Source organism: Schistocerca americana, chromosome 6, assembly GCF_021461395.2.
Source record: "Schistocerca americana isolate TAMUIC-IGC-003095 chromosome 6, iqSchAmer2.1, whole genome shotgun sequence".
Taxonomy (NCBI): domain Eukaryota; kingdom Metazoa; phylum Arthropoda; class Insecta; order Orthoptera; family Acrididae; genus Schistocerca; species Schistocerca americana.
In genome coordinates, this window is record NC_060124.1 from 243,591,208 (window position 1) to 243,617,311 (window position 26,104).

General features: G+C 42.3%; 1 protein-coding gene across 1 annotated transcript in view; it reads right to left on the reverse strand.

Moving 5' to 3' along the window:
* Window positions 1-2,054: 2,054 nt before the first annotated feature.
* The window catches only part of LOC124619626, a 212,915-nt gene continuing 188,865 nt past the window's right edge, over window positions 2,055-26,104 (reverse strand). Inside the window, exon 5 of the mRNA XM_047146136.1 lies at window positions 2,055-3,380. Coding sequence (XP_047002092.1) covers window positions 3,274-3,380 — 107 coding nt within the window. The 3' untranslated portion in view covers window positions 2,055-3,273. The remainder of the gene's footprint in view (window positions 3,381-26,104) is intronic.

Here is a 26,104-nt window from a genome sequence, read left to right on the forward strand (position 1 = left end):
CAGCTTTCAGACCTATAAGAGACACCCACAACAAAAAATGCATTCTGAAATGCAGCAAATGAAGGTATTACAGCACAAAAAGCGAACCATATTGTTTTTATGAGTTTGGGACGCTTATTTTAAAGAGACAGAGACCTTGAAGAAATACAAAAGAGAGAACAAAAAGTAATCAGCAAAATTTTAGGTGCAAACTGTATGAAGAAGGACTGTACAGGCTTCGAGCAAATAAAGAAATTAAAAAGTGTAGCAACGTATATTCGAATATGAAAATTTCCGCTATTGCTTAATTGTGCCCATCAGAGAGTAATAAATGAATAAACGAATGGAAAAAAAATGTGAAGATTAGAATAAGACTATGTTGCCTAACCAGCTGAGTCAAAATCAACTTTGCAGGTGATTCGTTCGCGTTTGTTGAAACAATGGCGGCAGGAAAGAAGCCAGGCCTTCAACTAGACACGCAAGCAGCTCAAATAGGTCTTAAGTCTTTCTTCTAAGGAAATGAAATAATGACAAACAATAAACAACCAAATAAACACCTAGAGATCCAAAACAGAAAATAGAAATGATAAAAGAATTTATCAGGGGGAATGGATTAATTGAAATGCTACAGAACGCAAGGCAATAGAATCCAGTAAAACATCTCAATTGGCCTTCCAGTTGACAAGATACATACAAAAAGGAATCTCTTTCACGGGGGTCAAAAATTAAGCATTACGAAACAGCGATCAAGCTACAAATATAGTACGCGGCAGCAACTCTAACCATAAATCACAGTGGCTAAAAAGGACAATCAGTACTAAATGAAAGATAAACAACATTTCAGGATAATCAAATAGGATACATTAAGAATGTACTGTCTCCACAAATGAAAACGTCTCAGATGCTACGCCAAAGAGAAGACTAAATTTTTACGGACATCTTCTCAGAATGAACTCCAATAGACCAGTTAAACGTATTTTTGAGTTCTTCCTCAACCGTATAACGAAGACTAATCGCACAAAACTGTTGAGGCTTTCGTGGTCACTTGTTGACAAATTTCCTCTTGGCTTCTGTCTCGGGTTCTTCGGTCGACACATGTTTAATATTTTTTCTGACATTTCGCCAGCGGGAATGGCTGGCATTTTTAAAGCTTCATCTTCCATTACTGGTGGTGGACTGGGATCGATCTCTCGGTTGCAGATTGTGTACTTGGCGCACCAATGACCAAGGGTTCTCCCGTGGTCATTACCTCTGCGGTTGCATGTATCAAGGGGAGAACCGCAGCGGAAATGGCCTGGAAAAACTCCTTGGACGTTGGTTCGCTAGGTACGCATAATCTGCGACTGCGAGGTCGATCCCAGTTCACCACCAGCAATGGCGGGTGAAGCTTTGAAAATGCCAAGCATCCCTGCTGGCGAAAGGTCAGAAAAATTATTAAACAAATATAGGCCGAAGAAATCCAGACAGAAGCCAAAAGGCAATTTCAAACCTACATTTTTTACGGAAACTGAAAAAGACGTAAGGGAATTAAAATTTCAGGGAAGTCATTACTCGATAGAACAGTTCACATAAGTACTGAGGACGAAAAAATAAGTTTTCAAGACGAATATAAATTAAAGTCTAAATTCATCATCTTGGAGGAGGTTAGAGAGAACGAAGAAATACCGTGCACAAAGGAAAGAACACCACGCAAAGAAATGACTAATTCAGCGTACTCCAAAGACGGTGAAATGAAAGAAGAAAAATAAATAAGCAAAAGTAAGGAACTTTTTAGCTACACTTTATATGTGGTAACAAAACAGTGTGTCAGGCAGAAAATACAACTTATCATAAGTTTATTATTACTTGGAAGTTCTGCCTTTACACCTTACCTGATGCCGAAGAACTCAGAGAAATGAGTGCTTCCTCAGAAATTTAAATTTCCGAGACACAGCATTTGAGGACTATTTCGCTGTAAGAAAGGTGGACCTCATTGTTGCTTTCAATTTTATTACAGCTCCCTTTCTTTAAAGTCACACCATTGTCTACATTCATATATATATTTTTATACTTTATCGTAATATCACAATGTAGGAAGTAATAGTTGTCGAAAAGGGACTTAAATAATAAGAACTAAGGGAATTAGTAACATCAAACAGGTGAACAAATAAAATAGTTTGTGCATTCGAATATATGCATATAATCACAATATCTGATAAATGACTAGTGGAACAATCTCACGAGTTAACTAAATATATTAGAAATTTAAATTTATTTACATTACAGTTCTCAGAAACTTTTTATCAGCGTCCTTTGAGCGCAAAACACTCGATTGAAACAGAAATGAAGCTGTCCATCTTGGGAAAATGTTCACAGTGACCACCATTCGCGTATCATTAACCTATCAAGTAAACGATACTCTAACAGAAACCTTACTTCAGGCTATAATTGCGAATTACTTCACAAGCAAAAATATTTACGAGGCAGCGCTAGAAATGGGTACCTTCCAGAGGATTTCTGCTCTCCAAAATCAATTGCTTTGGCATATAAATATCACCATCATTATAAGCGACCTGGAATTGAATATTTTGTGGCTAGTAAACTTTTCGACCAGTTTTGAAAGATACACTTTTTCTTTGGTCTGTTTGCGAAGTCATGCATTTGTTTCTTCAGCGATTAATTGTAGGATCTTCACACCTTTTCTTTGTCAGTTTACAATTTACAATTCCATTTTTTTGTGTGACTGAAGAAATGGCTAGTACAGCATTATTACCGACAAACTAAAACTTGGATTCTATTTAAAATCTGTTCATTGACTCGTAGAAACTTTGGTATTGGTTTTGAGTTAGTGAACGCTTTTCTGTCGTGTGGATGTTTTAGTAGAGGCCTTATTGTGTTTTTCAGTCCTTCTCGTTAAACACTTCCACAGCAATTATTTGAAACGACTAGGAGCAGTGGTAAATTTCCTTTAAGTCACATTCCTGTTGATTTCGGACAGAGCCAAGTAGACGTTGGCAAGTACGCATTACTCGTCGTGTGATACCCGTCGCAACCTGCATTGGCGTCATCTTTGTAATAACGGTGCAAAGTAGGGTCCAGTGTTTACGTACAGAAAGGAAAATCAAAGTGGGAGGGTTCGCCGAACTGTTCCGCTTTTGCGCGTCGCCGCCTACGGAGTTCCCGCGACGCCGCCGCCGCCGCCGCTGCCGCCGTAGTCGCCTCGCCGCTCAGCCGCGGACGTCGGGCTCGGCCGCCTCAGGGGCGGGGGGCGACAGCGCAGCGCCTTCTGGAGGCCTCGCCGGAGGCGGAAGGCCGCTACCTGCTGGAGGCTCCAGTGCCTACCGCCAGCGTCGACGTCGCCAGACACAGCGCCACCAGCAGCTGTAGGTTCGGAGGCCGCACTGCCGGACTGGCGCCTATGGCTGCAACACGTGAGGAACTCTGCGTTAGACTCGAAGGATAGCCCCAGCCTAAGACAGAAAATTCATCTCCTTCTCTCTCTCTCTGTCTGTCTGTCTCTCTCTCTCTCTCTATCTACTTAGCTCATGGCCGTCAAAATATTTTTACAGTATCGTGCAAAAGGTTGAAGTAAAGCGGTCAAGGACTTACGGCCAAGAACGTTTGGAGATGATTTTAAAAATCATCGGTCAAGAACGTTCCGAGATGATTTTCAAAATCATCTCGAAACGTCTTAACCGAAAGTCATTGACCTCTTTACTTTAAATTTTCGCACGATACTTTAAAAATATTTAGACGGCCATGAACAAAATTTGAGCCGTGTATCTTGCTACACCTTGTGTTTAGATTTTATTGGTTTTCCTTGTCTTCCCCTGACATGTTTGTTTGATATGTTGTCTGTCACTAAGTGGCTGCTTGGTTGTCTTTTCGCTCTGCTATCGATGTCTGCATTTTGGCTCTCGGGAAACTGCTAGCGAGGAAGTGAGATCTTTGACCGGTGGTAACCTCGTGTGGTGGCGCGGAAGTAGGTTTGTGCGCTCAGAGAGTCTGGTGGACACGGGAGGGCAGTGTGGCTCGCCAGCGGGGACCAGGCGTGGTCGGTTGTACCGAGTCGCCTCGTGATGTATGTTGGTTGTATGTAACGTGCGGGAGTAGTTGACGGAAGAGCTCCCCTCGGGTTGGTTGTAGACAGAATCGTCCCATGAGCAGTTGCTGTTCATTTCACTTTTGTGGGACGTTAACAAGCTTCTTTAAGTCCTCCGTTTCAACACTGTAGTTTAAAAACGAGACACTTAACATGAAGGAGCGGTCACTACCCGTCAACGTTGCAGAGAAGACGTGAACTCCGGTGACAGAGCGTGTTGTAGCGTGACCGTGGCGTGTTGGGTACGCTGGCGACGCGTGCGCGGTCGGATGTGTGGATCCTTGCCTTCGGAAGTCGTGTACTGCCTGTTCGAGCATAATTGCAAGTTAAGGTAGTCCAAGGTTTAATCATTAAGTAATAAGTTCGCGTAACCAGTGTCTCTTCTGCCTTGTGGCCTCCGACGATCGGGTTTCCTGTCCCCAGCACCGGTGTAATTGAAGACAGTGATCTTTCTTCCTCCTCTCGTTACTGCCCGATCGGAGGTGTAGCTTTGGCAGTTTAATTGTTTCGCTATTCTGTCGTGTGTTATGAGTAAATTCATGCTTTTTGTTGGTTGATCATGTGATCGCTCATTCAGGACTGTGTGGTGTAATGTTTCCTTGCACGAGGTTAGCTCTAATTCTGTCAGCAAGTTAAGCCATCTTATTACAAGTTTTCGCTGGCTAGAAGTCGGTGCAGCGACCAGCCTGAGAGTGGCAGTTGTGTTTACGGGCGTATTTAAATTGGTCAGTATTCTGCCTAGCCTGAGCATCCCTGAGTGGGTGATTTGTGGCCGCCCTTACACGGGTCCGTCATATCTGTTACGTTCTAATGATATTCCAGGACACTTTTGTTTAAAAACATTTTTTAAATTCCTCCATTCTTATTGCCATTAATCGTGTGTTTGCTGAGACCTTTGATTTTTTTTTAAATGGCGGTGTTGGTAGCTACACTACCTCACAGTCCTTTATTAACAAAATTCTGTTTTTACTTTAGCAGCCTGTTTACTAATGTTCTTTAAATCTTTTTAAAATTGTTGTATTGCTATAAATTACTTGATTGCCGTTAGCGGCGTGTTTTGAAAGACTGTTATTGCCATACTGCTAGCTTCCGTTTTTTTTTTATAAAAAGATTTTTTTTTTAAAATTGTGGTATTGCTATAAATTACTTGATTGCCGTTAGTGGCGTGTTTTGAAAGGCTATTATTGCCGTAATGGTAGCTTTGCGTTTTCCTTTAAAAAAAATGTTTTAAACTGTTGTATTGCTATAAATGACTTCATTGTCGTTTTTAAAATAAATTTTTAAACTGTTGCATTGCTGTATATTACTTGATTGCCGTCATCGACGAATGAAGGTTCAGTACGGTGAAGCATGTTTGTCACGGCAGCAAGTCTACGAATGTAATAGGAAGTTCGAAAATGGTATGACTTCAGTGGAAGATGCTCCTCGTCCAGGTCAGGCACAACGAGTTGTGACTCCACAGACCACTGCTGCAGTTGAAGCCATAGTGAAGGAAAACCACCGAGTGACACTGAATGACAATGCAGCATGTTTACAGATTAGTTATGGGTCAGCACACCACATTGTGGCCGGCTGGTGTGGCCGAGCGGTTCTAGGCGCTTCAGTCTGGAACCGTGCGACCGCTACGGTTGCAGGTTCGAATCCTGCCTCGGGCATGGATGTGTGTGATGTCCTTAGGTTAGTTAGGTTGAAGTAGTTCTAAGTTCTAGGGGACTGATGACCTCAGAAGTTAAGTCCCATCGTGCTGAGAGCCATTTGAACCATTTTTGAACCACATTGTGCATGATTTGCTCCAATTTCACAAAGTGTCTGCAAATGGATGCCACGGCAGCTGACTCCTGAACTGAGACAACGACGTGTTGATGCTTCTGAGAACTTCTTCGGCGATTTGAACGAGAAGGTGATGGCTTCCTTGCAAGGCCGCACACTGCCCCTACAACAGTTGCAACAATCACAGACCTGCATTTTGAGTGTCTTCCTCATCCACCATACTCACCAGACCTTGCCCCAAGTGATTTCCATATGTCTGGACCACTCAAAGACGCAATGGGAGGAAAGAAGTTCCGTTCTGATGAAGAGGTTCGCGACGCGGTGCATGAATGGTTGCGCGGACTACCAAAATAATTTTTTTTCTTAACGTATTTATGCACTTTGTAAGCGCTGGAGGACTTTCATTGAGCGTGGGGGAGATTATGTTGAAAAGTGATACAGCTTTGTACCACTTCTGCACAACAAATAATATTTAAAAAATATTTAAGGTTTTCATTAGACTCACCATCGTATATTCCTTCTCCTTATACGCAATTTAAAAAAAGTGTATACCGGTACACATTTATCAGCTCTTTTGTTTTCTGCCTCACACTCGGTGTTAACAAAAAAACTGGAAGAGCGGTTATTATGGATTATCGGTTTATGGTGAGAATACTATTACGCAGTCTGAATCATCCGAAACTTTGTAACCCTACCCGTCTGCAGATGAAAACTATTCCAAATACGGGCCCTGAAGCTGCTATCCTGACACATTCAGTAGCAAGAGAGGTCTGTCATACCCCATACACCAATGAGTCCAACCGATTTTCCAATTTACTTTAAGCTACTTCAAATCCCAATCACGCTTTCGTTCGCCTTGAAAATAAACAAGATTGGAGGTCAGCGAAAGGGAGGGCGAGGGAGGAAGAGGAAATGGACAGAGATTGGATATGGACGTAGGGAGGAGGAGGGAGGAACTGGACAGAGAGACGGGGAGGATGAGATACGCGGAGAGAGGGGAGAGGTGGTGACGGACAGAGTGAGGGGAAGAAGGACAGAGGGAGAGAAGGAGAAGAAGATCAATACGTACGTCCAATTCTCATACGTATTTAAAATTGATCTAGTAATAATAGAATTACAATCATAAGTGGAATCAAGTGGAATCACAAGCGGCCAAAGACACTACTAGCTAGGGCATAGCTGTGGCAAACTAACATACACCAACAAGCGACAAACGTCGGCAAGTCCCAGCATATCAGCAACCTTGGTTGGAGATTACCAGCTGCTATTAGAGCCAACCAACAGGCCACAGCTGGGAAACCGAGGAGCTCGCCCACTGACGCACAAACAATTCGTCAACATCACCCTACACTGCGCATCGGATATATGACCTATCGGACACAAACACGATGATAAACCTAATTGTTGCAGGTTGCTGACACTGATCGAGAGTATAACACCGGCACCCAGCAGCAGCCGCCGAGCAACACCACCGCGCAACGTCAAAGGTATCGACATGCATGATATCCACTACTAACAAAACCTACCCTTGCACGACCTATCGCAAGCTACTGCTCTTACCACCCGACCTAACTATCGTAGAGGTTTTTTTCCCTTGGCTCTTGCCTTGGCGCTTTTATTCCTCTGCCCTTCAAACCACTACCCGTTATTTGACTTCGACGCAATCTATCTCCAGATGAGCGCTTATGATTGGTTAACCTTAACCAGACGTACGCAAACATCGCTGTACCCACATCCTGCGACACCTCACTTTAGTGAAAACTAACCCTTATGCAGAGATGGCAGTAGACCTTTTGAGCCGGCGTGTGTGGCCAAGTGGCTCTAGGCGCTTCACTCTGGAACCGCGCGACCGCTACGGAGCAGGTTCGAATTCTGCCTCCGGCATGGATGTGTGTGATGTCCTTAGGTTAGTAAGGTTTAAGTAGTTCTAAGTTCTAGGAGACTGATGACCTCAGATGTTAAGTCCCATAGTGCTCAGAGCCACTTGAACCATTGAAGACCTTTTGAGTTGGCCATCGCGCCGGTGTGAGCGTGGAGTGGGTCCAACTCTTTAAAAAAAAAGTAATAATGTATGTGGGATATGTTGATTAGAATCTCCAGTATAGAAACATGTCACTCCTACAGATAAAATATGGTCTCGGTATATGACAGCTACTTTTAATGACACCATTAAATCAAGACACTAACATACATTCAACAAACATAGAGACTCAACATAAGTTAGTTTCTTTTGTGTGTCAATTTGATTTAATAATTCAGTCTAAAATAATTCGATGTGTATACAAATATTCTGTGAATGAAATCTGTTTGAGGCAGAGAGAATTATTTATGTAAAGATATTTACAGTTTTATTCTGTGCAACGTTCAAATTTTCTTCAAAGTTATTTGTATGGCACTGAATAGTATTGGGGAGAAGAGGAATTGGTGGCACAATTTGACTAGAAGAAGGAATCGGTTGGTAGGACATGTTCTGAGACATCAAGGGATCAATCGTAGAGCGAGACCAAGAGATGAATACACTAAACAGATTCAGAAGGGTGTAGGCTGCAATAGTTATTCGGAGATGGAGAGGTTTACACAGGATAGAGTAGAACGAGGAGCTGCATCAAACCAGTCCCTGGACTGAAGACCACAGCAGCAACAACAAAAACGTATGGAACATTTCCATAGAATCTCAAATGACTTAGCGAAGGCAGAATATAAAGTGAGAAATGAAAGATATGTGTGAATAATTTTGTAAACCTGTCCAAGAGAACTCCATTGAGTAGACGTAAGAGTTAGTTCAAAAAGATTGTTCAAATGGCTCTGAGCACTATGGGACTTAACTCCTGAGGTCATCAGTCCCCTAGAAGTTAGAACTAATTAAACCTAACTAACCTAAGGACATCACACACATCCATGCCCGGGGCAGGATTCGAACCTGCAAGAGTTTGTTGTTGTGTAAAGAGTAGGGTGTCTATAGCTGACAGTCGGCTTGTGAGAAAGAAGCAGTGAGCTGGTACATTCAGTGTATATGTATATACTGTCCTGAAAACGGGTTGCGAATAGAGTTAGTAGCGAAGAGGTGACAAAATAAAACGCCATAACTGATGCTGAAATTTTACTGCATGAATAGCCAAAGAGTACAAGAGATATTCCGAAAGTAAGGTCCGATCGATCGCGAAATTGAAACCGCAGTGAAAATCCGATGAAACTTAAACAGATGTGTCGGACGGTGTCTCTAGTATGCCAGTCGATCGCGTCACGTCCCTCTTTTTAAGATCTGAGCGCTCAAGGAGCAAGTGAAGACGCCTATAAAATAGCATCTCCCGCCTTGAATGAGTGCCTGCGAGAGATTTCGCCTGATTTCACGCAGTCCACGCAACATAACTGACATGTATTTCCTTCTTTATTACAATTGTCGGCCGCATACTGGAGGGGAACGGGAATCCCAGCAACGCTTTTAACTACCATTCAGTCCGAAACTGGTTCCCTTCCATTTTCATCTCTGGTCATATGAACCGCTGCCTATGAAGACATTTTGGCATAGACAACAAGCTACAGGTCAGCGTAGAGAATTAGCAAAAAACAGGCCGCTGCCTTCTATGACGAGGGTATTGGAAAGCTGGTGCAGTGTTACCAAAAATGCGTCACCCTGAGCGGCGAATATGTAGAGAAGCAGCAGGAAGATATAGCTGACTGCTACATCTACATCTACATCTACATCTATACTCCAAACGAAACATTTGCGATATTCACTGTGGTTTCCATTTCGCGACCATACTTTCCGAGTAGCCCTCTTACAAGGGAACCTCCCCATCGCGCGCTCCTCAGATTTAGTTATAAGTTGGCACAGTGGATAGGCCTTGAAGAAAACTGAACACAGATCAATCGAGAAAACGGGAAGAAGTTGTGTGGAACTATGAAAAAATAAGCAAAATATACAAACAGAGCAGTCCATGCCTAACATACGCAACATCAAGGACAATGTGTGATCAGGAGCGCCGTGGTCCCGTGGTTAGCGTGAGCAGCTGCGGAACGAGACGTCCATAGTTCAAGTCTTCCCTCGAGTGGAGAGTTTACTTTCTTTATTTTCGCAAAGTTATGATCTGTCCGTTCCTTCATTAACGTCTCTGTTCACTGTAATAAGTTTAGTGTCTGTGTTTTGCTACCGAACCGCAAAACCGTGCGATTAGTAGACGAAAGGACGTGCCTCTCCAATGGGAACCGAAAACATTTGATCGCAAGGTCATATGTCAACCGATTCCTCCACAGGAAAACACGTCTGATTTATTCTATACGACACTGGTGACGGCATGTGCGTCACATGACAGGAATAAGTTGTCGACCCACCTAACTTGTACACTTCGCGAATGGGTAAAAAGATTCTTCTACCTTGCCCGATTTAGGTTTTCTTGTGGATGTGACAATCACTCCCAAAAAAGTGATGAAAACATAAGAGTTTGTCACATAGACTGCAACAAATGAATGCAACAGTTTCACAGTCGCTCAATTTTCCCTGTGCTCTGTCAAAACATTTGTTTTTAACGTTTTCAATTTTTTCCGTGTGTAGACCGTCAAATCCTGCATATGTTCAAGCATATCGGAACATGTCCAGGAATTTTGGAGAGCGAAGTTAATTACGTGTGAGTGCCTGAACTTTGGTAATTGTCTGAAAATAAAAAATTAAACTTCTCATTCGAGGGAAGACTTCAAACAAGGACCTCTCGTTCCACAGCTGCTAACGCTAACCACGGGACGACAGCGCTCCTAAGCTCACACTATCCTTGATGTTGCCTATGTTGCGCATGGACTACTCAGTTTGTATATTTTGCTTATTTTTTTAATAGTTCCACACAACTTCTTCCTGTTTTCTCTATTTATCTGTGTTCGGTTTATCAAGGCCTATCCACTGTGCCAACTTATAACTAAATCTGAGGGGTGCGATGGGGAGGTTCCCTTGTTAGTAAACTTGTTCGCTTTAATCATTTTGTGGGATGCCAGACAGAAGAAGTTTCGTAAATGTTTTAAAAAATGTGCAACGTTTGTTGGAAGTCATTAAGTGGTCCGATTCTCGAATATTGGGTGAATGGAGTCTGGGTAATCTGCGGGTCGTGCTGTCTCAAGATATATACACAGTTTCTAACTGTAATACTTGTCTTACTGTGAGGAACTTCTAACATAAAATTCTACCTCGTAATGAGTAGATTAGGACCACATTTTACATTTTTTAATTTTTAAATTATGTAAATAATTATATTTTATACTGAAAAATTGTTCTTGCCATTCTAAGCCGTTATATAGGCAACCTTCAACAGAACTAGGTTACGAGTGCCGGATTAGCCGTTAGTGATATAGGTTACAGCAAACTGCAATGGAAAGAGTGAGGGAGAAAAGAAAATGTCGATCTGCCAGTACAAGTCATGACGTCCTCTGCAACAATCCAAATAACTGTGTCCATATTTCTTTCGACGTAAATTCATTAAAACATATTTCATGAACTTCATTTCGCTTGGTAATTTTTTTCTACAATCTGTCATCACAAAACAGTATCAGTCATTATTTGAATAGACAAAGTTAAGATAATTATCATTTGGGCACTAAAGTCATACAAACCAAATTACGAAAAATCTCCTTTCACTATATCTCAAAAACCAAGTCCACGGTAACAATTGCATGAATATCGTTGTTCTTCACTGCATAATTAGTGTAATGGTTTTTATATATGCCTACGTGAGTGATCACTTATTATTATGTTTTATTGTCACTTGTCAGTACTACAGGACATTAAATCATTGGCTATACCTGCGTCAACCTGCCAATATCGTCAATATTTTATTTGTTTCCAGTTTCAATTTCATAATTGTTGTGCATGTAAAACTGAACTATTATTACCTCCTCTAATTGTAAACTAGTTTGTAACACGGTGTTTGGCATGCGATGGCCAAAGGCATTTTTTTTTAATTGAAAGTCTCATTAAATGGTTAATCCCGAAGGCTGCGTTACCCACTGTCTGTGTATTACGTCGCTGGAACTTCTCAGATAGGGATCGGAAAAAACCATGTCCAAAAGATGGGTACTTGCAGCTTATCCCCATCTTTCGGGCTTTGAGAAAGGACAAACCCCTGGCATGAGAAACGTGTGACCAACATACCGACGGCCTGCATACACAGCGGGCTACAGCACAATGACCGAAGAACGAGTGGTCAGGAGACTGGCTCTTACGACAGTGAGGCAAGGAGGTACCTCTATTCAAAGCTCCAACACCAGAGGATAGTAGGATTTTTAGAGTCGTTCTAACGAAAAGACAGATGACCACAGCTAAAATCCAGCAGAGTCACACCAAAAATCATCGGGAACAGATTACCGGAAGTTGAGCTGAGATCTCGAGCTGCCATGCATCGTTCACCGCCGGCAACAGCGATTACCACGGTCTGAAGCCTGAGTTAACTTAAACACTGAATGGTACTTATTGGTGTTCAGCAATGATTCTTGCTTCTTGGGGAAGCGGTGAGACCAATAGCAAAGTGTCTGTAGACGGTGAAAGGTCACAGGAAGCTGCAATTCACGTCATCCAAGCCTCACCAGCTCCTGAAATTATGGCGTGGGCAGCTAGTGTATATGACAACAGGAGTTAGTTGGTAATTGGTGAACTGAGGCCGAATGACTACCAGTTTATGACAAGACTGGTCAACCCTGAAGTCATTCACTTGACGAACGTGCCAAACAGCATATTCCAGTTCACGTTGCAGACGTGTCGAGAAATGTATTGACCCTACACGGATTTGCCTGGTTCTCTGTGTTGTCACCTATAGAGCATGTCTGGAACGCAGTGATAGGAACGTGTGACCTCAACAGTTAGGTCCCTTAGGAATTCACAAACACATTTTTGAACGCAGTGAAAAGACATATATTCTCATACTAGCCACCAGTTAGCAATCCTAATGAGCTGACATTGCTTGAGTTTGAACCATGTCAATGAATTCCTTAAGATGACATTTGGAGAGTTTTAATCTCCATGCTACAACGAACAGAAAATTGTATTTCTTCAAAGGATTACATTTCATACTGATTTCAGTAATGGGCGTTAGTTGCAGATGGAATTAAAGCTCGATCGTTAAAGACTGGTCATGCGACTCTACTCATAAACTGAAATATCAAGCTACCGGCTCTCCAGAGGACGTACCTTGCAGCGAAAGGGCACAGGCAGCACCTAAACGACTGTTTCCGGGAAACTGTGTTAGAACGGTTGGCAGACGGAGTGGAGCGGAATTAGGAACATCATCCAGATGCGAGCAATATGAAGATGGGATCTGTTCTTTCGGACAGATACCATCCGTGACCATGAAACGCTCTAGAATTAAATGATAATCAAAGAAAGACCCTACTCTGTCGACAGGCGTTGATATATATCAACGGGGACAGATGAAAATGTGTGCTCCGACAGGGACTCGAACCCGGGATCATCTGCTTACATGGCAGACGCTCTATCCAGCTGAGCCACCGAGGGCACAGAGGATAGTGCGACTGTAGTTTTCCGAAATTCCTTCACCAGGGAAGACGAATGGAATATTCTAGAATTTGAAACACGAACAGCTGCTAGCATGAGTTTCTTAGAAGTGGATACCTTAGGGGTTGCGAAGCAACTGAAATCACTTGATACGGGCAAGTCTTCAGGTCCAGATTAGGTTCCTTTCAGATTACGCTAATACCATAGCTCCCTAGTTAGCAATCATATACAACCAATCGCTCACCGATAGATCTGTACCTACAGATTGGAGAATTGCACAGGTCGCACCAGTGTTTAAGAAGGGTAGTAGGAGTAATCCATCGAACCACAGACCTACATCATTGACGTCGGTTTGCAGTAGGGTTTTAGAGCATATACTGTATTCAAACATTATGAATCACCTCGAAGGCAACGATCTATTGATACGTAATCAGCATGGCTTCAGAAAACATCGTTCTTGTGCAACGCAGCTAGCTCTTTATTCGCACGAAGTAATGGCCGCTATCGACAGGGGATCTCAAATTGATTCCGTATTTTTAGATTTCCGGAAAGCATTTGACACCGTTCCTCACAAGCGACTTCTAATCAAGCTGCGGGCCTACGGGGTATCGTCTCAGTTGTGCGACTGGATTCTTGATTTCCTGTTAAGAAGGTCGCAGTTCGTAGTAATAGACGGCAAATCATCGAGTAAAACTGAAGTGATATCAGGTGTTCCCCAGGGAAGCGTCCTGGAACTCTGCTGTTCCTAATCTATATAAATGACCTGAGGGACAATCTGAGCAGTTCTGTTAGGTTGTTCATCTACATCTACATTAACATTTATACTCCGCAAGCCAACCAACGGTGTGTGGCGGAGGGCACTTTACGTGCCACTGTCATTACCTCCCTTTTCTGTTCCAGTCGCGTATGGTTCGCGGGAAGAACGCCTGTCTGAAAGCCTCCGTGCGCGCTCGAATCTCTCTAATTTTACATTCGTGATCTCCTCGGGAGGGATTAGTAGGGGGAAGCAATATATTTGATACATCATCCAGAAACGCACCCTCTCGAAACCTAGAGAGCAAGCTACACCGCGATGCAGAGCGCCTCTCTTGCAGAGTTTGCCACTTGAGTTTGCTAAACATTTCCGTAACGCTATCACGGTTACCACATAACCCTGTGACGAAACGCGCCTCTCTTCCTTGGATCATCTCTATCTCCTCCGTCAACCCGATCTGGTACGGATCCCACACTGATGAGCAATACTCAAGTATAGGTCGAACGAGTGTTTTGTAAGCCACCTCCTTTGTTGATGGACTACATTTTCTAAGGACTCTCCCAATGAATCTCAGCCCGGTACCCGCCTTACCAACAATTAATTTAATATGATCATTCCACTTCAAATCGATCCGCACGCATACTCCCAGATATTTTACAGAAGTAACTGCTACCAGTGTTTGTTCCGCTGTCATGTAATCATACAATAAAGGATCCTTCTTTCTATGTATTCGCAATACTTTACATTTGTCTGTGTTAAGGGTCAGTTGCCACTCCCTGCACCAAGTGCCTGTCCGTTGCAGATCTTCCTGCATTTCGCAACAATTTTCTATTGCTTCAATTGCGCTGTATACTACAGCACCATCCGCGAAAAGCCGCATGGAACTTCCCACACTATCTACTAGGTCATTTATATATATTGTGATAAGCAATGGACCCATAACACTCCCCTGTGGCACACCAGAGGTTACTTTAACGTCTGTAGACGTCTCTCCATTGATAACAACATGCTATGTTCTGTTTGCTAAAAACTCTTCAATCCAGCCACACAGCTGGTCTGATATTCCGTAGGCTCTTACTTTGTTTATCAGGCGACAGTGCGGAACTGTATCGATCGCCTTCCAGAAGTCAAAGAAAATAGCATCTACCTTGGAGCCTGTATCTAATATTTTCTAGGTCTCATGAACAAATAAAGCGAGTTGGGTCTCACACGATCGCTGTTTCCGGAATCCATGTTGATTTCTACACAGTAGATTCTGGGTTTCCAAAAACGACATGATACTCGAGAAAAAACATGTTCTGAAATTCTACAACAGATCGACGTTAGAGATATAGGTCTATAGTTTTGCGCATCTGCTCGACAACCTTTCTTGAAGACTGGGACTACTTGTGCTCTTTTCCAATCATTTGGAACCCTCCGTTCCTCTAGAGATTTGCGGTACACGGCTGTTAGAAGGGGGCCAAGTTCTTTCGCGTACTCTGTGCAGAATCGAACTGGTATCCCGTCAGGTCCAGTGGACTTTCCTCTGTTAAGTGATTCCAGTTGCTTTTCTATTCCTTGGGCACTTATTTCGATGTCAGCCATTTTTTCGTTTGTGCGAGGATTTAGAGAAGGAACTGCAGTGCGGTCTTCCTCTGTGAAACAGCTTTGGAAAAAGGTGTTTAGTATTTCAGCTTTACGCGTGTCATCCTCTGTTTCAATGCCATCATCACCCCGGAGTGTCAGTATATGCTGTTTCGAGCCACTTACTGACTTAACGTAAGACCGGAACATCCTAGGATTTTCTGTCAAGTCGGTAGATAGAATTTTACTTTCGAATTCACTGAAAGCTTCACGCATAGCCCTTCTTACGCTAACTTTGACATCGTTTAGCTTCTGATTGTCTGAGAGGTTTTGGCAGCGTTTAAACTTGGAGTGAAGCTCTCTTTGCTTTCGCAGTAGTTTCCTAACTTTGTTGTTGAACCACGGTGGGTTTTTCCCGCCCCTCACAGTTTTACTCGGCACGTACCTGTCTAAAACGCAGTTTACGATTGCCTTGAACTTTTTCCATAAACACTCAACATTGTCAGTGTCGGAACAGAAATTTTAGTTTTGATCTGTTAGGTAGTCTGAAATCTGCCTTCTATTACTCTTGCTAAACAGATAAACTTTCCTCCCTTTTTTTATATTCCTATTAACTTCCATATTCAGGGATGCTGCAACGGCCTTATGATCACTGATTCCCTGTTCGGCAGTTACAGAGTCGAAAAGTTCGGGTCTGTTTGTTATCAGTAGGTCCAAGATGTTATCTCCATGAGTCGGTTCTCTGTTTTTTGCTCGAGGTAATTTTCGGATAGTGCACTCAGTAGAATGTCACTTGATGCTCTGTCCCTACCACCCGTCCTAAACATCTGAGTGTCCCAATCTATATCTGGTAAATTGAAATCTCCACCTAAGACTATAACAGGCTGAGAAAATTTTCTCTCAATTGTTTTGCCACTAACGCTGCTGAGTCGGGAGCTCGGTTAAAGGAGCCAATTATTAACCTAGCTCGGTTGTTGAGTGTAACCCCCACCCATAATAATTCACAGGAACTATCCACTTCTACTTCACTACAGGATAAACTACTACCAACAGCGACAAACACGCCACCACCGGTTGCATGCAATCTGTCCTTTCTAAACACCGTCTGTGCCTTTGCAAAAATTTCGGCAGAATTTATCTCTGGCTTCAGCCAGCTTTCTGCCAGATGATGCTGTAATTTACCGTCTAGTAAGGTCATCCGAAGACCAGTATCAGTTGCAAAGCGATTTAGAAAAGATTGCTGTATGGTGTGCCAGGTGGCAGTTGACACTAAATAACGAAAAGTGCGAGGTGATCCACATGAATTCCAAAAGAAATACGTTGTAATTCGATTACTCGATAAATAGTACAATTCTCAAGGCTGTCAATTCAACTAAGTACCCGGGTGTTCAAATTACGAACAACTTCAGTTGGAAAGACCACATAGATAATATTGTGGGGAAGGCGAGCCAAAGGTTGCGTTTCATTGGCAGGACACTTAGAATATGCAACAAGTCCATTAAAGAGACATCTTACACTACACTCCTTCGTCCTCTGTTAGAATATTGCTGCGCGGTGTGGGATCCTTACCAGGTGGGATTGACGGAGGACATCGAAAAGGTGCAAAAAAGGGCAGCTCGTTTTGTATTATCACGAAATAGGGGAGAGAGTGTGGCAGATATGATGCGCGAGTTGGGATGGAAGTCATTAAAGCAAAGACGTTTTTCGTCGCGGCGAGATCTATTTACGAAATTTCAGTCACCAACTTTCTCTTCCGAATGCGAAAATATTTTGTTCAGCCCAACCTACATAGGTAGGAATGATCATCAAAATAAAATCAGAGCTCGAACAGAAAGGTTAAGTGTTCGTTTTTCCCGAGCGCTGTTCGGGAGTGGAATGTTAGAGAGTTAGTATGATTGTGGTTCGATGAACCCTCTGCCAAGCACTTAAATGTGAATTGCAGAGTAATCATGTAGAAGTAGATTTAAATGTAGACTTATCCATTGCACGCTCCGCGTGAGACTCACATTCCCAACTCAATGTCAACACACTACATTCGCAGTGCCCCTGCACTTTACACACATTACTCGCGGCAGAAAATCTTACCGAGTCCCGTAAGAGTTCGGGTAATACGTGTGCATCCGTACAGAAGAAGAAGGTTTAATGGCTGGTTAACCTTAACTATGCGAAGATGGTATCTGTTCTTTCGGACGTTTATCTTTTCATTCTAAGATAGCTGCATGGTCACCGATGGTATCTGTTCTTTCGGACAAGATACCATCTTCATATTGTTAAGGCTAACCGGCCATTGACCTTCTGCATCTGTTCGGATGCACACATATGGGTCGAACTCTCACAGGACTCGGTAAGATTGTCTGCCGTAAGTAATGAGTGTATAGGGCAGGGGCACTACGAATGTAGTGTGTGGACATTAAGTAGGGAATGTCAGTCTCACGGGGAGCGTGCAAGGGGTAAATCCCTGCAGTCGCACTGTCCTCAGTGCGCTCGATGGCTCAGATGGATAGAGCGTATGCCATGTAAGCGGGAGATCCCGGGTCCGTGTCCTGGTCGGGGCACACATTTTCTACTGTTTTAGTTGATGTATATCAACGCCTGTCGACAGCGTAGGGTCTTCATTTCATTATAATTTCATAAATACGAGCCCACGAACCTACTATGCTGTCATAGTAGGAGGAGAGGTGATACTCCTACGTGGCGCGTCCCAGGTGGCGGATAGGGAAGTCCTCACCGGTTTACTGGCGGACTTGAGTGAAATAAAATAGCTCTCGTGGACCAAACACACCCTCTGCGGCTAACAACCAGAGTTGTAAATCGGAGCTTGCTCCAACTAAGGTTGACAACCTTCGACAGTCAAAAATGGAAAGGTCTTTCAGGAAAAAAATTCCACCGTCCAGCTCAAAAAGGCAGGAAAAGGCTACATCGGATTCGGTGGGTAGTCAACTAGAAGACAACAACGAATCGGAGCGTTTGCAACCATCCAAATGCACACTAAAACACAAAAAGAAGATTAAACATGAGCAAATAAATTATATAGCAACACACAACATAAACTCACTACTTCAGACCGGAAAACTCAAGGAGCTCACAGATGAACTAAATAAACTAAAAATTTTGATAACAGGAATCCAAGAAATGAGAAACACCACAGAGGACCCATTCGAATCACAAGGATACAGAATTTATAATGGGAAACCAGGACCGAGGGCAATGAAACAATGTCCCCAGTTGGGAACAGGGTTTTTAGTAAACATGAAAATAATTGATTCAGTAACGGGTTTCCAAGCAGTATCACCAAGAATTGCGACTCTAAGCTTTAAAACAATGAATAAAACCTATACAATAATAAATGCTCATGCCCCAACAAATGAAAAAAATTGTCTAACAAAAACAAAGGACGAGGTAGATAAATTTTGGGACCTTCTAGAACAAACTGTGAACAGAGTAAACAAAAAGAATGTAAAAATCTTATTGGGAGATTTCAATGCTCAGTTGGGAAAACAAAGGAAATATAAAGATATAATTGGAAAATGGAGTCCACATAAATTTACGAACAAAAACGGTGAAAGACTTGTAGAACTCTGCAGAGAACACAACCTTATATCTAAATCAACATACTTTAAGAGGAAGCCAAGTAAACTTAAAACATGGAAACATCCAGACTGGAGGAAGAGCGAGTGGCAGCTAGACCATGTCTGTATGGACAAAAATTTTCATAAGGATATCCACGATGTTAATGTACTGAGAGGAGAAGACGCAGGCTCAGACCATTATATGGTTAAAATTAAAATAAAATTCACACCGTTGAAGAAGAGGAGCGGAAAAACTTGTAAAATAAAAAGGAGGTTTGACCCACATCAGCTAATTAAAAATAATAAGTACCAACAAATAACACAAACCATCAAATTAACAGATGATCTAGAACAACTAGTGCCTAATCTTAAAAAAGAAGCAGAGAATCTAGCTCCCTTGAACCCAAGAAGGAAACATGCATGGTGGACATCAGAATGTGACGAATTCCATGAAGATAGACAACAAGCATGGTTAAAGTTTCAAACACATAAAACTGAAGAAAATGCCATCAACCTAAAAAATGAAAGAAAAAAATTCACTCAAAATATTAGAAGAATCAAGAGAGGATTTCATAAAGATATTATAAAGTCTATAGAAGGTAATTATCATAAAACCAACTCCAGGAACTACTACAAAATCTTTGGGAAACATCTACAACAATATGAGGCCCCTACACTAATACTGAAAGATGAAGATGGAAGAATGACACACAGTAACAAGGAAAATGTAGAAATCATGGCAAAAGCATTTTACAAACTCCTGAATTGCGAGGAACCCAAAGAACCCTTACAAATCAACATAAATACCCCAATAAAAACCAAACCTAACAAACTAGACCCTCCAACTTTCCAACAAGTAGAAGAAATTCTTAAAGAACAAAAAAATTATAAGGCATGTGGAGATCAGGTTTTTGTTGAAATGTGGAAATATGCAAGTGACACAGTCAAGACCTCCTTACACATGGCTCTAACAAAAATTTGGGTAACAGAACAATTTCCCAAACATTGGACCACAGCTATCATCCACCCACTCCACAAAAAGGGAGATAAGAGCAACCCAGACAACTACAGAGGATTCTCTCTCCTAGATTGCACATATAAAATTCTATCCAAGATCCTATATGAAAGAATCAAGGAGCAATTAGAACAGGAGTTAGGGGAATATCAGGGAGGTTTCAGACCATGGAGAAGCTGTGCAGAGCAGATAATTAGTTTAAAATTGATTATGGCATACTACAAGAAACGGAACAAACCTTTGGCAATAACATTTGTAGATTTTAAGAAGGCATATGACTGTCTCCACAGACCTTCAGTATTAAAAATTTTAAGAAATCTCGGACTCCATCCAAAACTAATTAAAATAATACAGCACACTCTAACCAACACCAAATCAAAAGTGAAGTTTAGAGGAGATTTTTCAGAACCATTCCTCATAAAAACAGGCTTAAGACAAGGTGACTGCCTATCAGCATTACTTTTCAAATGTGCACTGGAATACATAATGAGAGAATGGTACAAGGACAATCCAAAGAGGATAAGAATTGGAAGTGCAAAAGATGATATTAGCTTAAACTGCTTGGGATTCGCTGATGATCTTGCTCTCCTAGCCAACACCGTTCAAGAAGCCAGGAAACAAGTGAAATCACTACAAGAAATAGCAGAGAAAGTAGGCCTTAGAATATCATTTGAAAAAACGGAGATTATGCTAATTGATCCACCACTTGCAAACAAATTTACAATAGGAGAACAGGAATTCAAAATTGTTGATAAATTTAAATATTTAGGTGGAATAATAACATACAATCTAAATGAGAAGCCATCATGGCAAAATAGAATAAAAAAACTGAACTATGCAAATTACATTACCAAAACTACATACAACAAAAAAAGCCTATCTGTAGATGCAAAATTAAAACACTATAAAACAGTTACACAACCAGAAATAACGTTTGCAGATGAAACTATCTTCAAAACAACTAATACAGCAGGAATTGACAGTATACTAAAAATAGGAAGAAGAATAACTAGGACATGTATAAATAAACAGTATAAAATAAATGGACATTGGAGAATAGCATCAAATGAAACAGTATATAAGAAAATAGAACCAGTCATGAGCACAATCAGGAAGAAACGCATCTCATTCTTTGGACATCTGATGATAACTCCAGAAAACAGAATTAGTAAAAAAATAATACAAAAATTGTGGAATAGCAAGAGCGAAATTAAATGGATAACAGAAATGAAGGAAGATATAAAAGAACTTCAAATTACAGTAGATGACCTAAAAAACAAGACAGAGAAAACCAGAATACTGCAAGACCCGCAAACCAGACTACAAATGAAAATCAATAAAAGGAGTACAGGAACAGTTGTCTCAGATGAAGAAAGAAAGAAAATATCTGAAAGAATGAAGAAATATTGGGCAGACAGAAGTGCAAAACACCTTTCATATAAGAATAGCCTCTAATAATTATATTACCTAAATATATTAAGTTATTGTCGAACCAAATTGTATCCATGTGTAACAACTTGTTTAGAACTTTGTATTTTTGACTACAGTGGTCCAATGAAGGCCATAAAATAAATAATAATAATAGTAATAATAATAAATACGGGCAAAGTTACCACATGCGGAAGGGGATGACATTACAGCCGTGCGTCACTGGGATCCGAGCATCGGCAGCGTGGCTATGGTGGTTTGAAATGAGCAGCCTAGCCCAGCATATGCCAAGTTGGAACTAGTCCACAATATAGAGCGAAAGTGGCGATCTTAGTCTGAACCAGCACCCGAGACCTGTGTGGGCAGTAGGTAACAAGTCATGGGTGGAGACAGCGCCTTGTTTGGTGAATGTCCCAAGGTGATGTCCAGTGGGGAAGGGGGGGGGGGGTTTACTTCAGTGTAAAGGAGCAGGCGCGAAGTTCATTGACAGCCACCAACGAAAGCAGACCTCGGAGAAGAGTGCGCCGTTGAGCCAAGAGCAGCGTGAAAGAACAAATAGTAGACTGCAACAGCCAGCGCAGAGCCGGGTATCTTTCTTCCAGCGTCCAGAACATGATGACAGGTCATAGAGAGGGAGCAGAGTTTTGTTTACGGGGACACACTGCAGAACATAAAGCGACGTATGCTTCTCGTGTGCCATAATTGTAGTTATCGTGTATTAGTAGTTACCAGAGTTTTGACCACCACACATTCAGTGAGGTGGCATGCACTGGGTTCGATAAAGTAGCCCCGGTATTGTTTGTTGTTGTTAAGGATTACGACGAGGCAATGAGGAATCTGATTGCACCATATCTGTACTTAAGTGTACTTGCAAGGTTCGGCGAGCTGTTTTCGGAGTGTACCACTACTATTTTGAATTTGCAAATATGACATAGCCGTTGTGAGAGAATTGTGTATTTGCGATGAGTCATTGTAGACACTATAGTAGGTTACACGTCTGTGTAGACCGTCTTGCCTTCTCTGTTGCCCCTCTGCGAAACGTCCTAGGTGTTTGTGGTTGTCGAGTTTACATCATTTTAGCGAGCTTTTCTTCTTCTCGCTATTTTGTTTAGGTGTTCTCTTGTTAAGTCATATCAGGACAGAATCAGTGTTGTTTTATGTATATAATGTAATTCTATGTCAGCGAAAGTTTTTGCCATACATTTCTGCTACCCACTTTAGAAATCAGTATATTTATTTTTGGGGGGCAAATAACTGTTTCTTTTACACGCCATTTACTACCTGAAGTTAATTGTTGCAAGGGATTAAATGGAAATCTCTCCCTATTCGTATGTGCTCTGGTATTGTGAATGGTCCATTAGTAAAACAAAGATTGATCAAAAGCCCAGGTTTGTACAACCCACAACCAAACTCCACTACTGCCCAAACCCTGTGTCACACGACAAACGCCTCTCAAAGCTCTGATAATCATAGGATCTGTGTGTAACAGTGTAGCACTTTCCAGTCAGTGTACTTGTTAGTTAATTTTCCAAGTTCTGGGACTTCGATCCCTCTGCGGGACACGCGAGCTGCTTGCCATTACCGATACATTACAGCAGAGTGTCGGTTCACTAGCGGTCCTCAAGTAGTGCTGTATACATGTGTTCAATCGTAGCCGGTCAGTTTCTGCTCCAGTTGGCTGCGCACTCCCTGTTGTCCGAATTATAAATGAGGCGCAGCTGACACAAGCTGGCATTGCTGCAGCACCACATGACAAAAGTCTAAGAGCAAAATTAATTTCATCAAAGTGTCGGTATGACATTTCAGCGTAGCTCAACTCCGCCCATCCCAGTATGCCCATATATGAAACCGTCAGTCTGCTAATAGAGAGCCCGAAACAGGCATCAACAGGAAAGAGTCTCGTGACTGACTCAAGGGAAACCTACGACAATCGCAGTTGTCTTGGAACTAAGATGGGCAAGCGCTGAGCTTCAACATACCATAGATTTATCATACCAATGCTTGCCTGTATAACATGTTATACAAACAAGATTTCCAGAAATTGGGGAGCACATGCAATCAGATTCGTCATTTCATCTCTAGCTCTCACTTCTCCTGAGTCGGCGTTATGGATTCGTAACTGCACTATTGGCCATTACACCACGAAGGTGACGTGCTACAGACGCGAAATTTAACCGACAGGAAGAAGATGCTGCAATAGGCAAATGATTAGCTTTTCAGAGCAATCACGCAAGATTGGCGCCGGTGGCGACACCGACAACGTGCTGACATGAGGAAAGTTTCCATCCGATTTCTCATACACAAACAGCAGCTGACCGGCGTTGCCTGGTGAAACGTTGTTGTGATGCCTCGTGTAAGGAGGAGAAATGCGTACCATCACGTTTCCGACTTTGATAAAGGTCGGGTTGTAATCTATCGCGATTGCAGTTTATCGTATCGCGACATTGCTGCTCGCGTTGGTCGAAATCCAATGACTGTTAGCAGAATATGGAATCGGCGGGTTCAGGAGGGTAATACGGACCGCAGTGCTGGATCCCAACGGTCTCGTATCACTAGCTGTCGACATGACAGGCATCTTACCTGCATGACTGTAGCGGATCGTGCAGCCATGTCTCGATTTCTGAGTCAACAGATGGGGAAGTTTGCAAGACAACAACCATCTGCACGAACAGTTCCACGACGTTTGCAGCAGCATGGAATATCTGCTCGGAGACCGTGGTTGCGGTTACCCTTGACGCTGCATCACAGACAGGAGCGCCTGCGATGGTGTACTCAACGACGAACCTGGGAGCACGAATGGCAAAACGTAATTTTTTGGGATGAATCCAGGTTCAGTTTAGAGCATCATGATGGTCGCATCCGTGTTTGGCGACATCGAGGTGAACGCACATTGGAAGCGTGTATTCGTCATCGCCATACTGGCGAATCACCCGGTGTCATGTTATGGGGTGCCACTGGTTACACGTCTCGGTCACCTCTTGTTTGCACTGACGGCACTTTGAAAGTGGACGCTATATTTCAGATGTGTTACGACCTGTGGCTCTACCCTTCATTCGATCCCTGCGAAACCCTACATTTCAGCAGGATAATGCACGACCGCATGTTGCAAGTCCTGTACAGACCTTTCTGGATACAGAAAATGTTCGACTGCTGTACTGGCCAGCACATTCTCCAGTACTATCAGCAAGTGAAAAGTCTGATCAATGGTGGCCGAGCAACTGGCTCGTCACATTACGCCAATCACTATTCTTGATGAACTGTGATATCGTGTTGAAGCTGCATGGGCAGCTGTACCTGTACACGCCATCCAAGTTCTGTTTGACTGAATGCCCAGGCGTATCAAGGCCGTTTTTACGGCCAGAGGTGGTAGTTCTGGGTACTGATTTCTCAGGATCTAGGCACCAAATTGCGTGAAAATGTAATCACATGTTCTGTTTACAGCATCATGATGGTCGCATCCGAAGCTGAAAGGTTTGTCAGAAAAAAAAACACTAGTGCCTTAGGAGTTGTGCAATTCTGTAGCAAGCCACTGTCCACAGGACGGTAGTAATAAAATCGTGAATGTGGTTATTGCAGGCAGAGATGAAGACGAAAAGTGAGCATGAGTTACCCTGCTGACGAGTAAATTAGCAGCCGAGTGCTACAGCGTGTCTAGTATTAGTGTAGGTTAGGGAGCAACTGCAGTATACAGTAGTGTAGATGATGACGAAGTTCTTATTAGAACAGTTCGATTTGGGTCGGCTAATACTTTTGGTTCATACTATATGAATTAGGATTCCCGCAAGATTAGCATAACGCATATGGCGAAGGGTATGCGAAATACGAAATTCATTTCTCTCCCTACCTCTTCCACACCCGAATTTCTGTATAGAAACATTCGTGTTTGGTGAGATGGAAACTCACGAAGGGTGGAGCTCTTTTTTGGATGATCTCTATTTTTTCAGTTAAACTCGTTTGATAACGATCCCAACCGTTGTACAACACTCACTTAGTAATTGGATGCACGGGATTCTGGACAGCGACTTCAGCCCTACCTGGTGATTATTCCTGTAAATTTTACTCTCTCAAATCCCCTCGTCTACATTTATGAGACTGTTAGATGACTCGGGAAAATTGCTCCAAGTTTTTAACTGATTATTGATTTCAGTGAGTGATCGCCGATCTCACAGTCACATCTCTTCATTTACTCACGCTCCTTATATTCCCTCTCTTTAAGCTGAGTGTCAGCTGCCAGTCTCTACATCAAGTACTGATATCTTCAAATCTTCCTGAAAATCGTAATAATTTTCAAATGGCAGGCTCTCTTGTCAAAAACTGTGACAGCCTCGGTGAGAACACTGACTGTGAGTTCACACTGTTGGTTAAAAAAAAATAAAAAATAAAAAAATACTTCGTTAGGAAGAATACTAAATTAAGAAATTATTTTTACAACACAAAGGAATCACAGACATCGGCT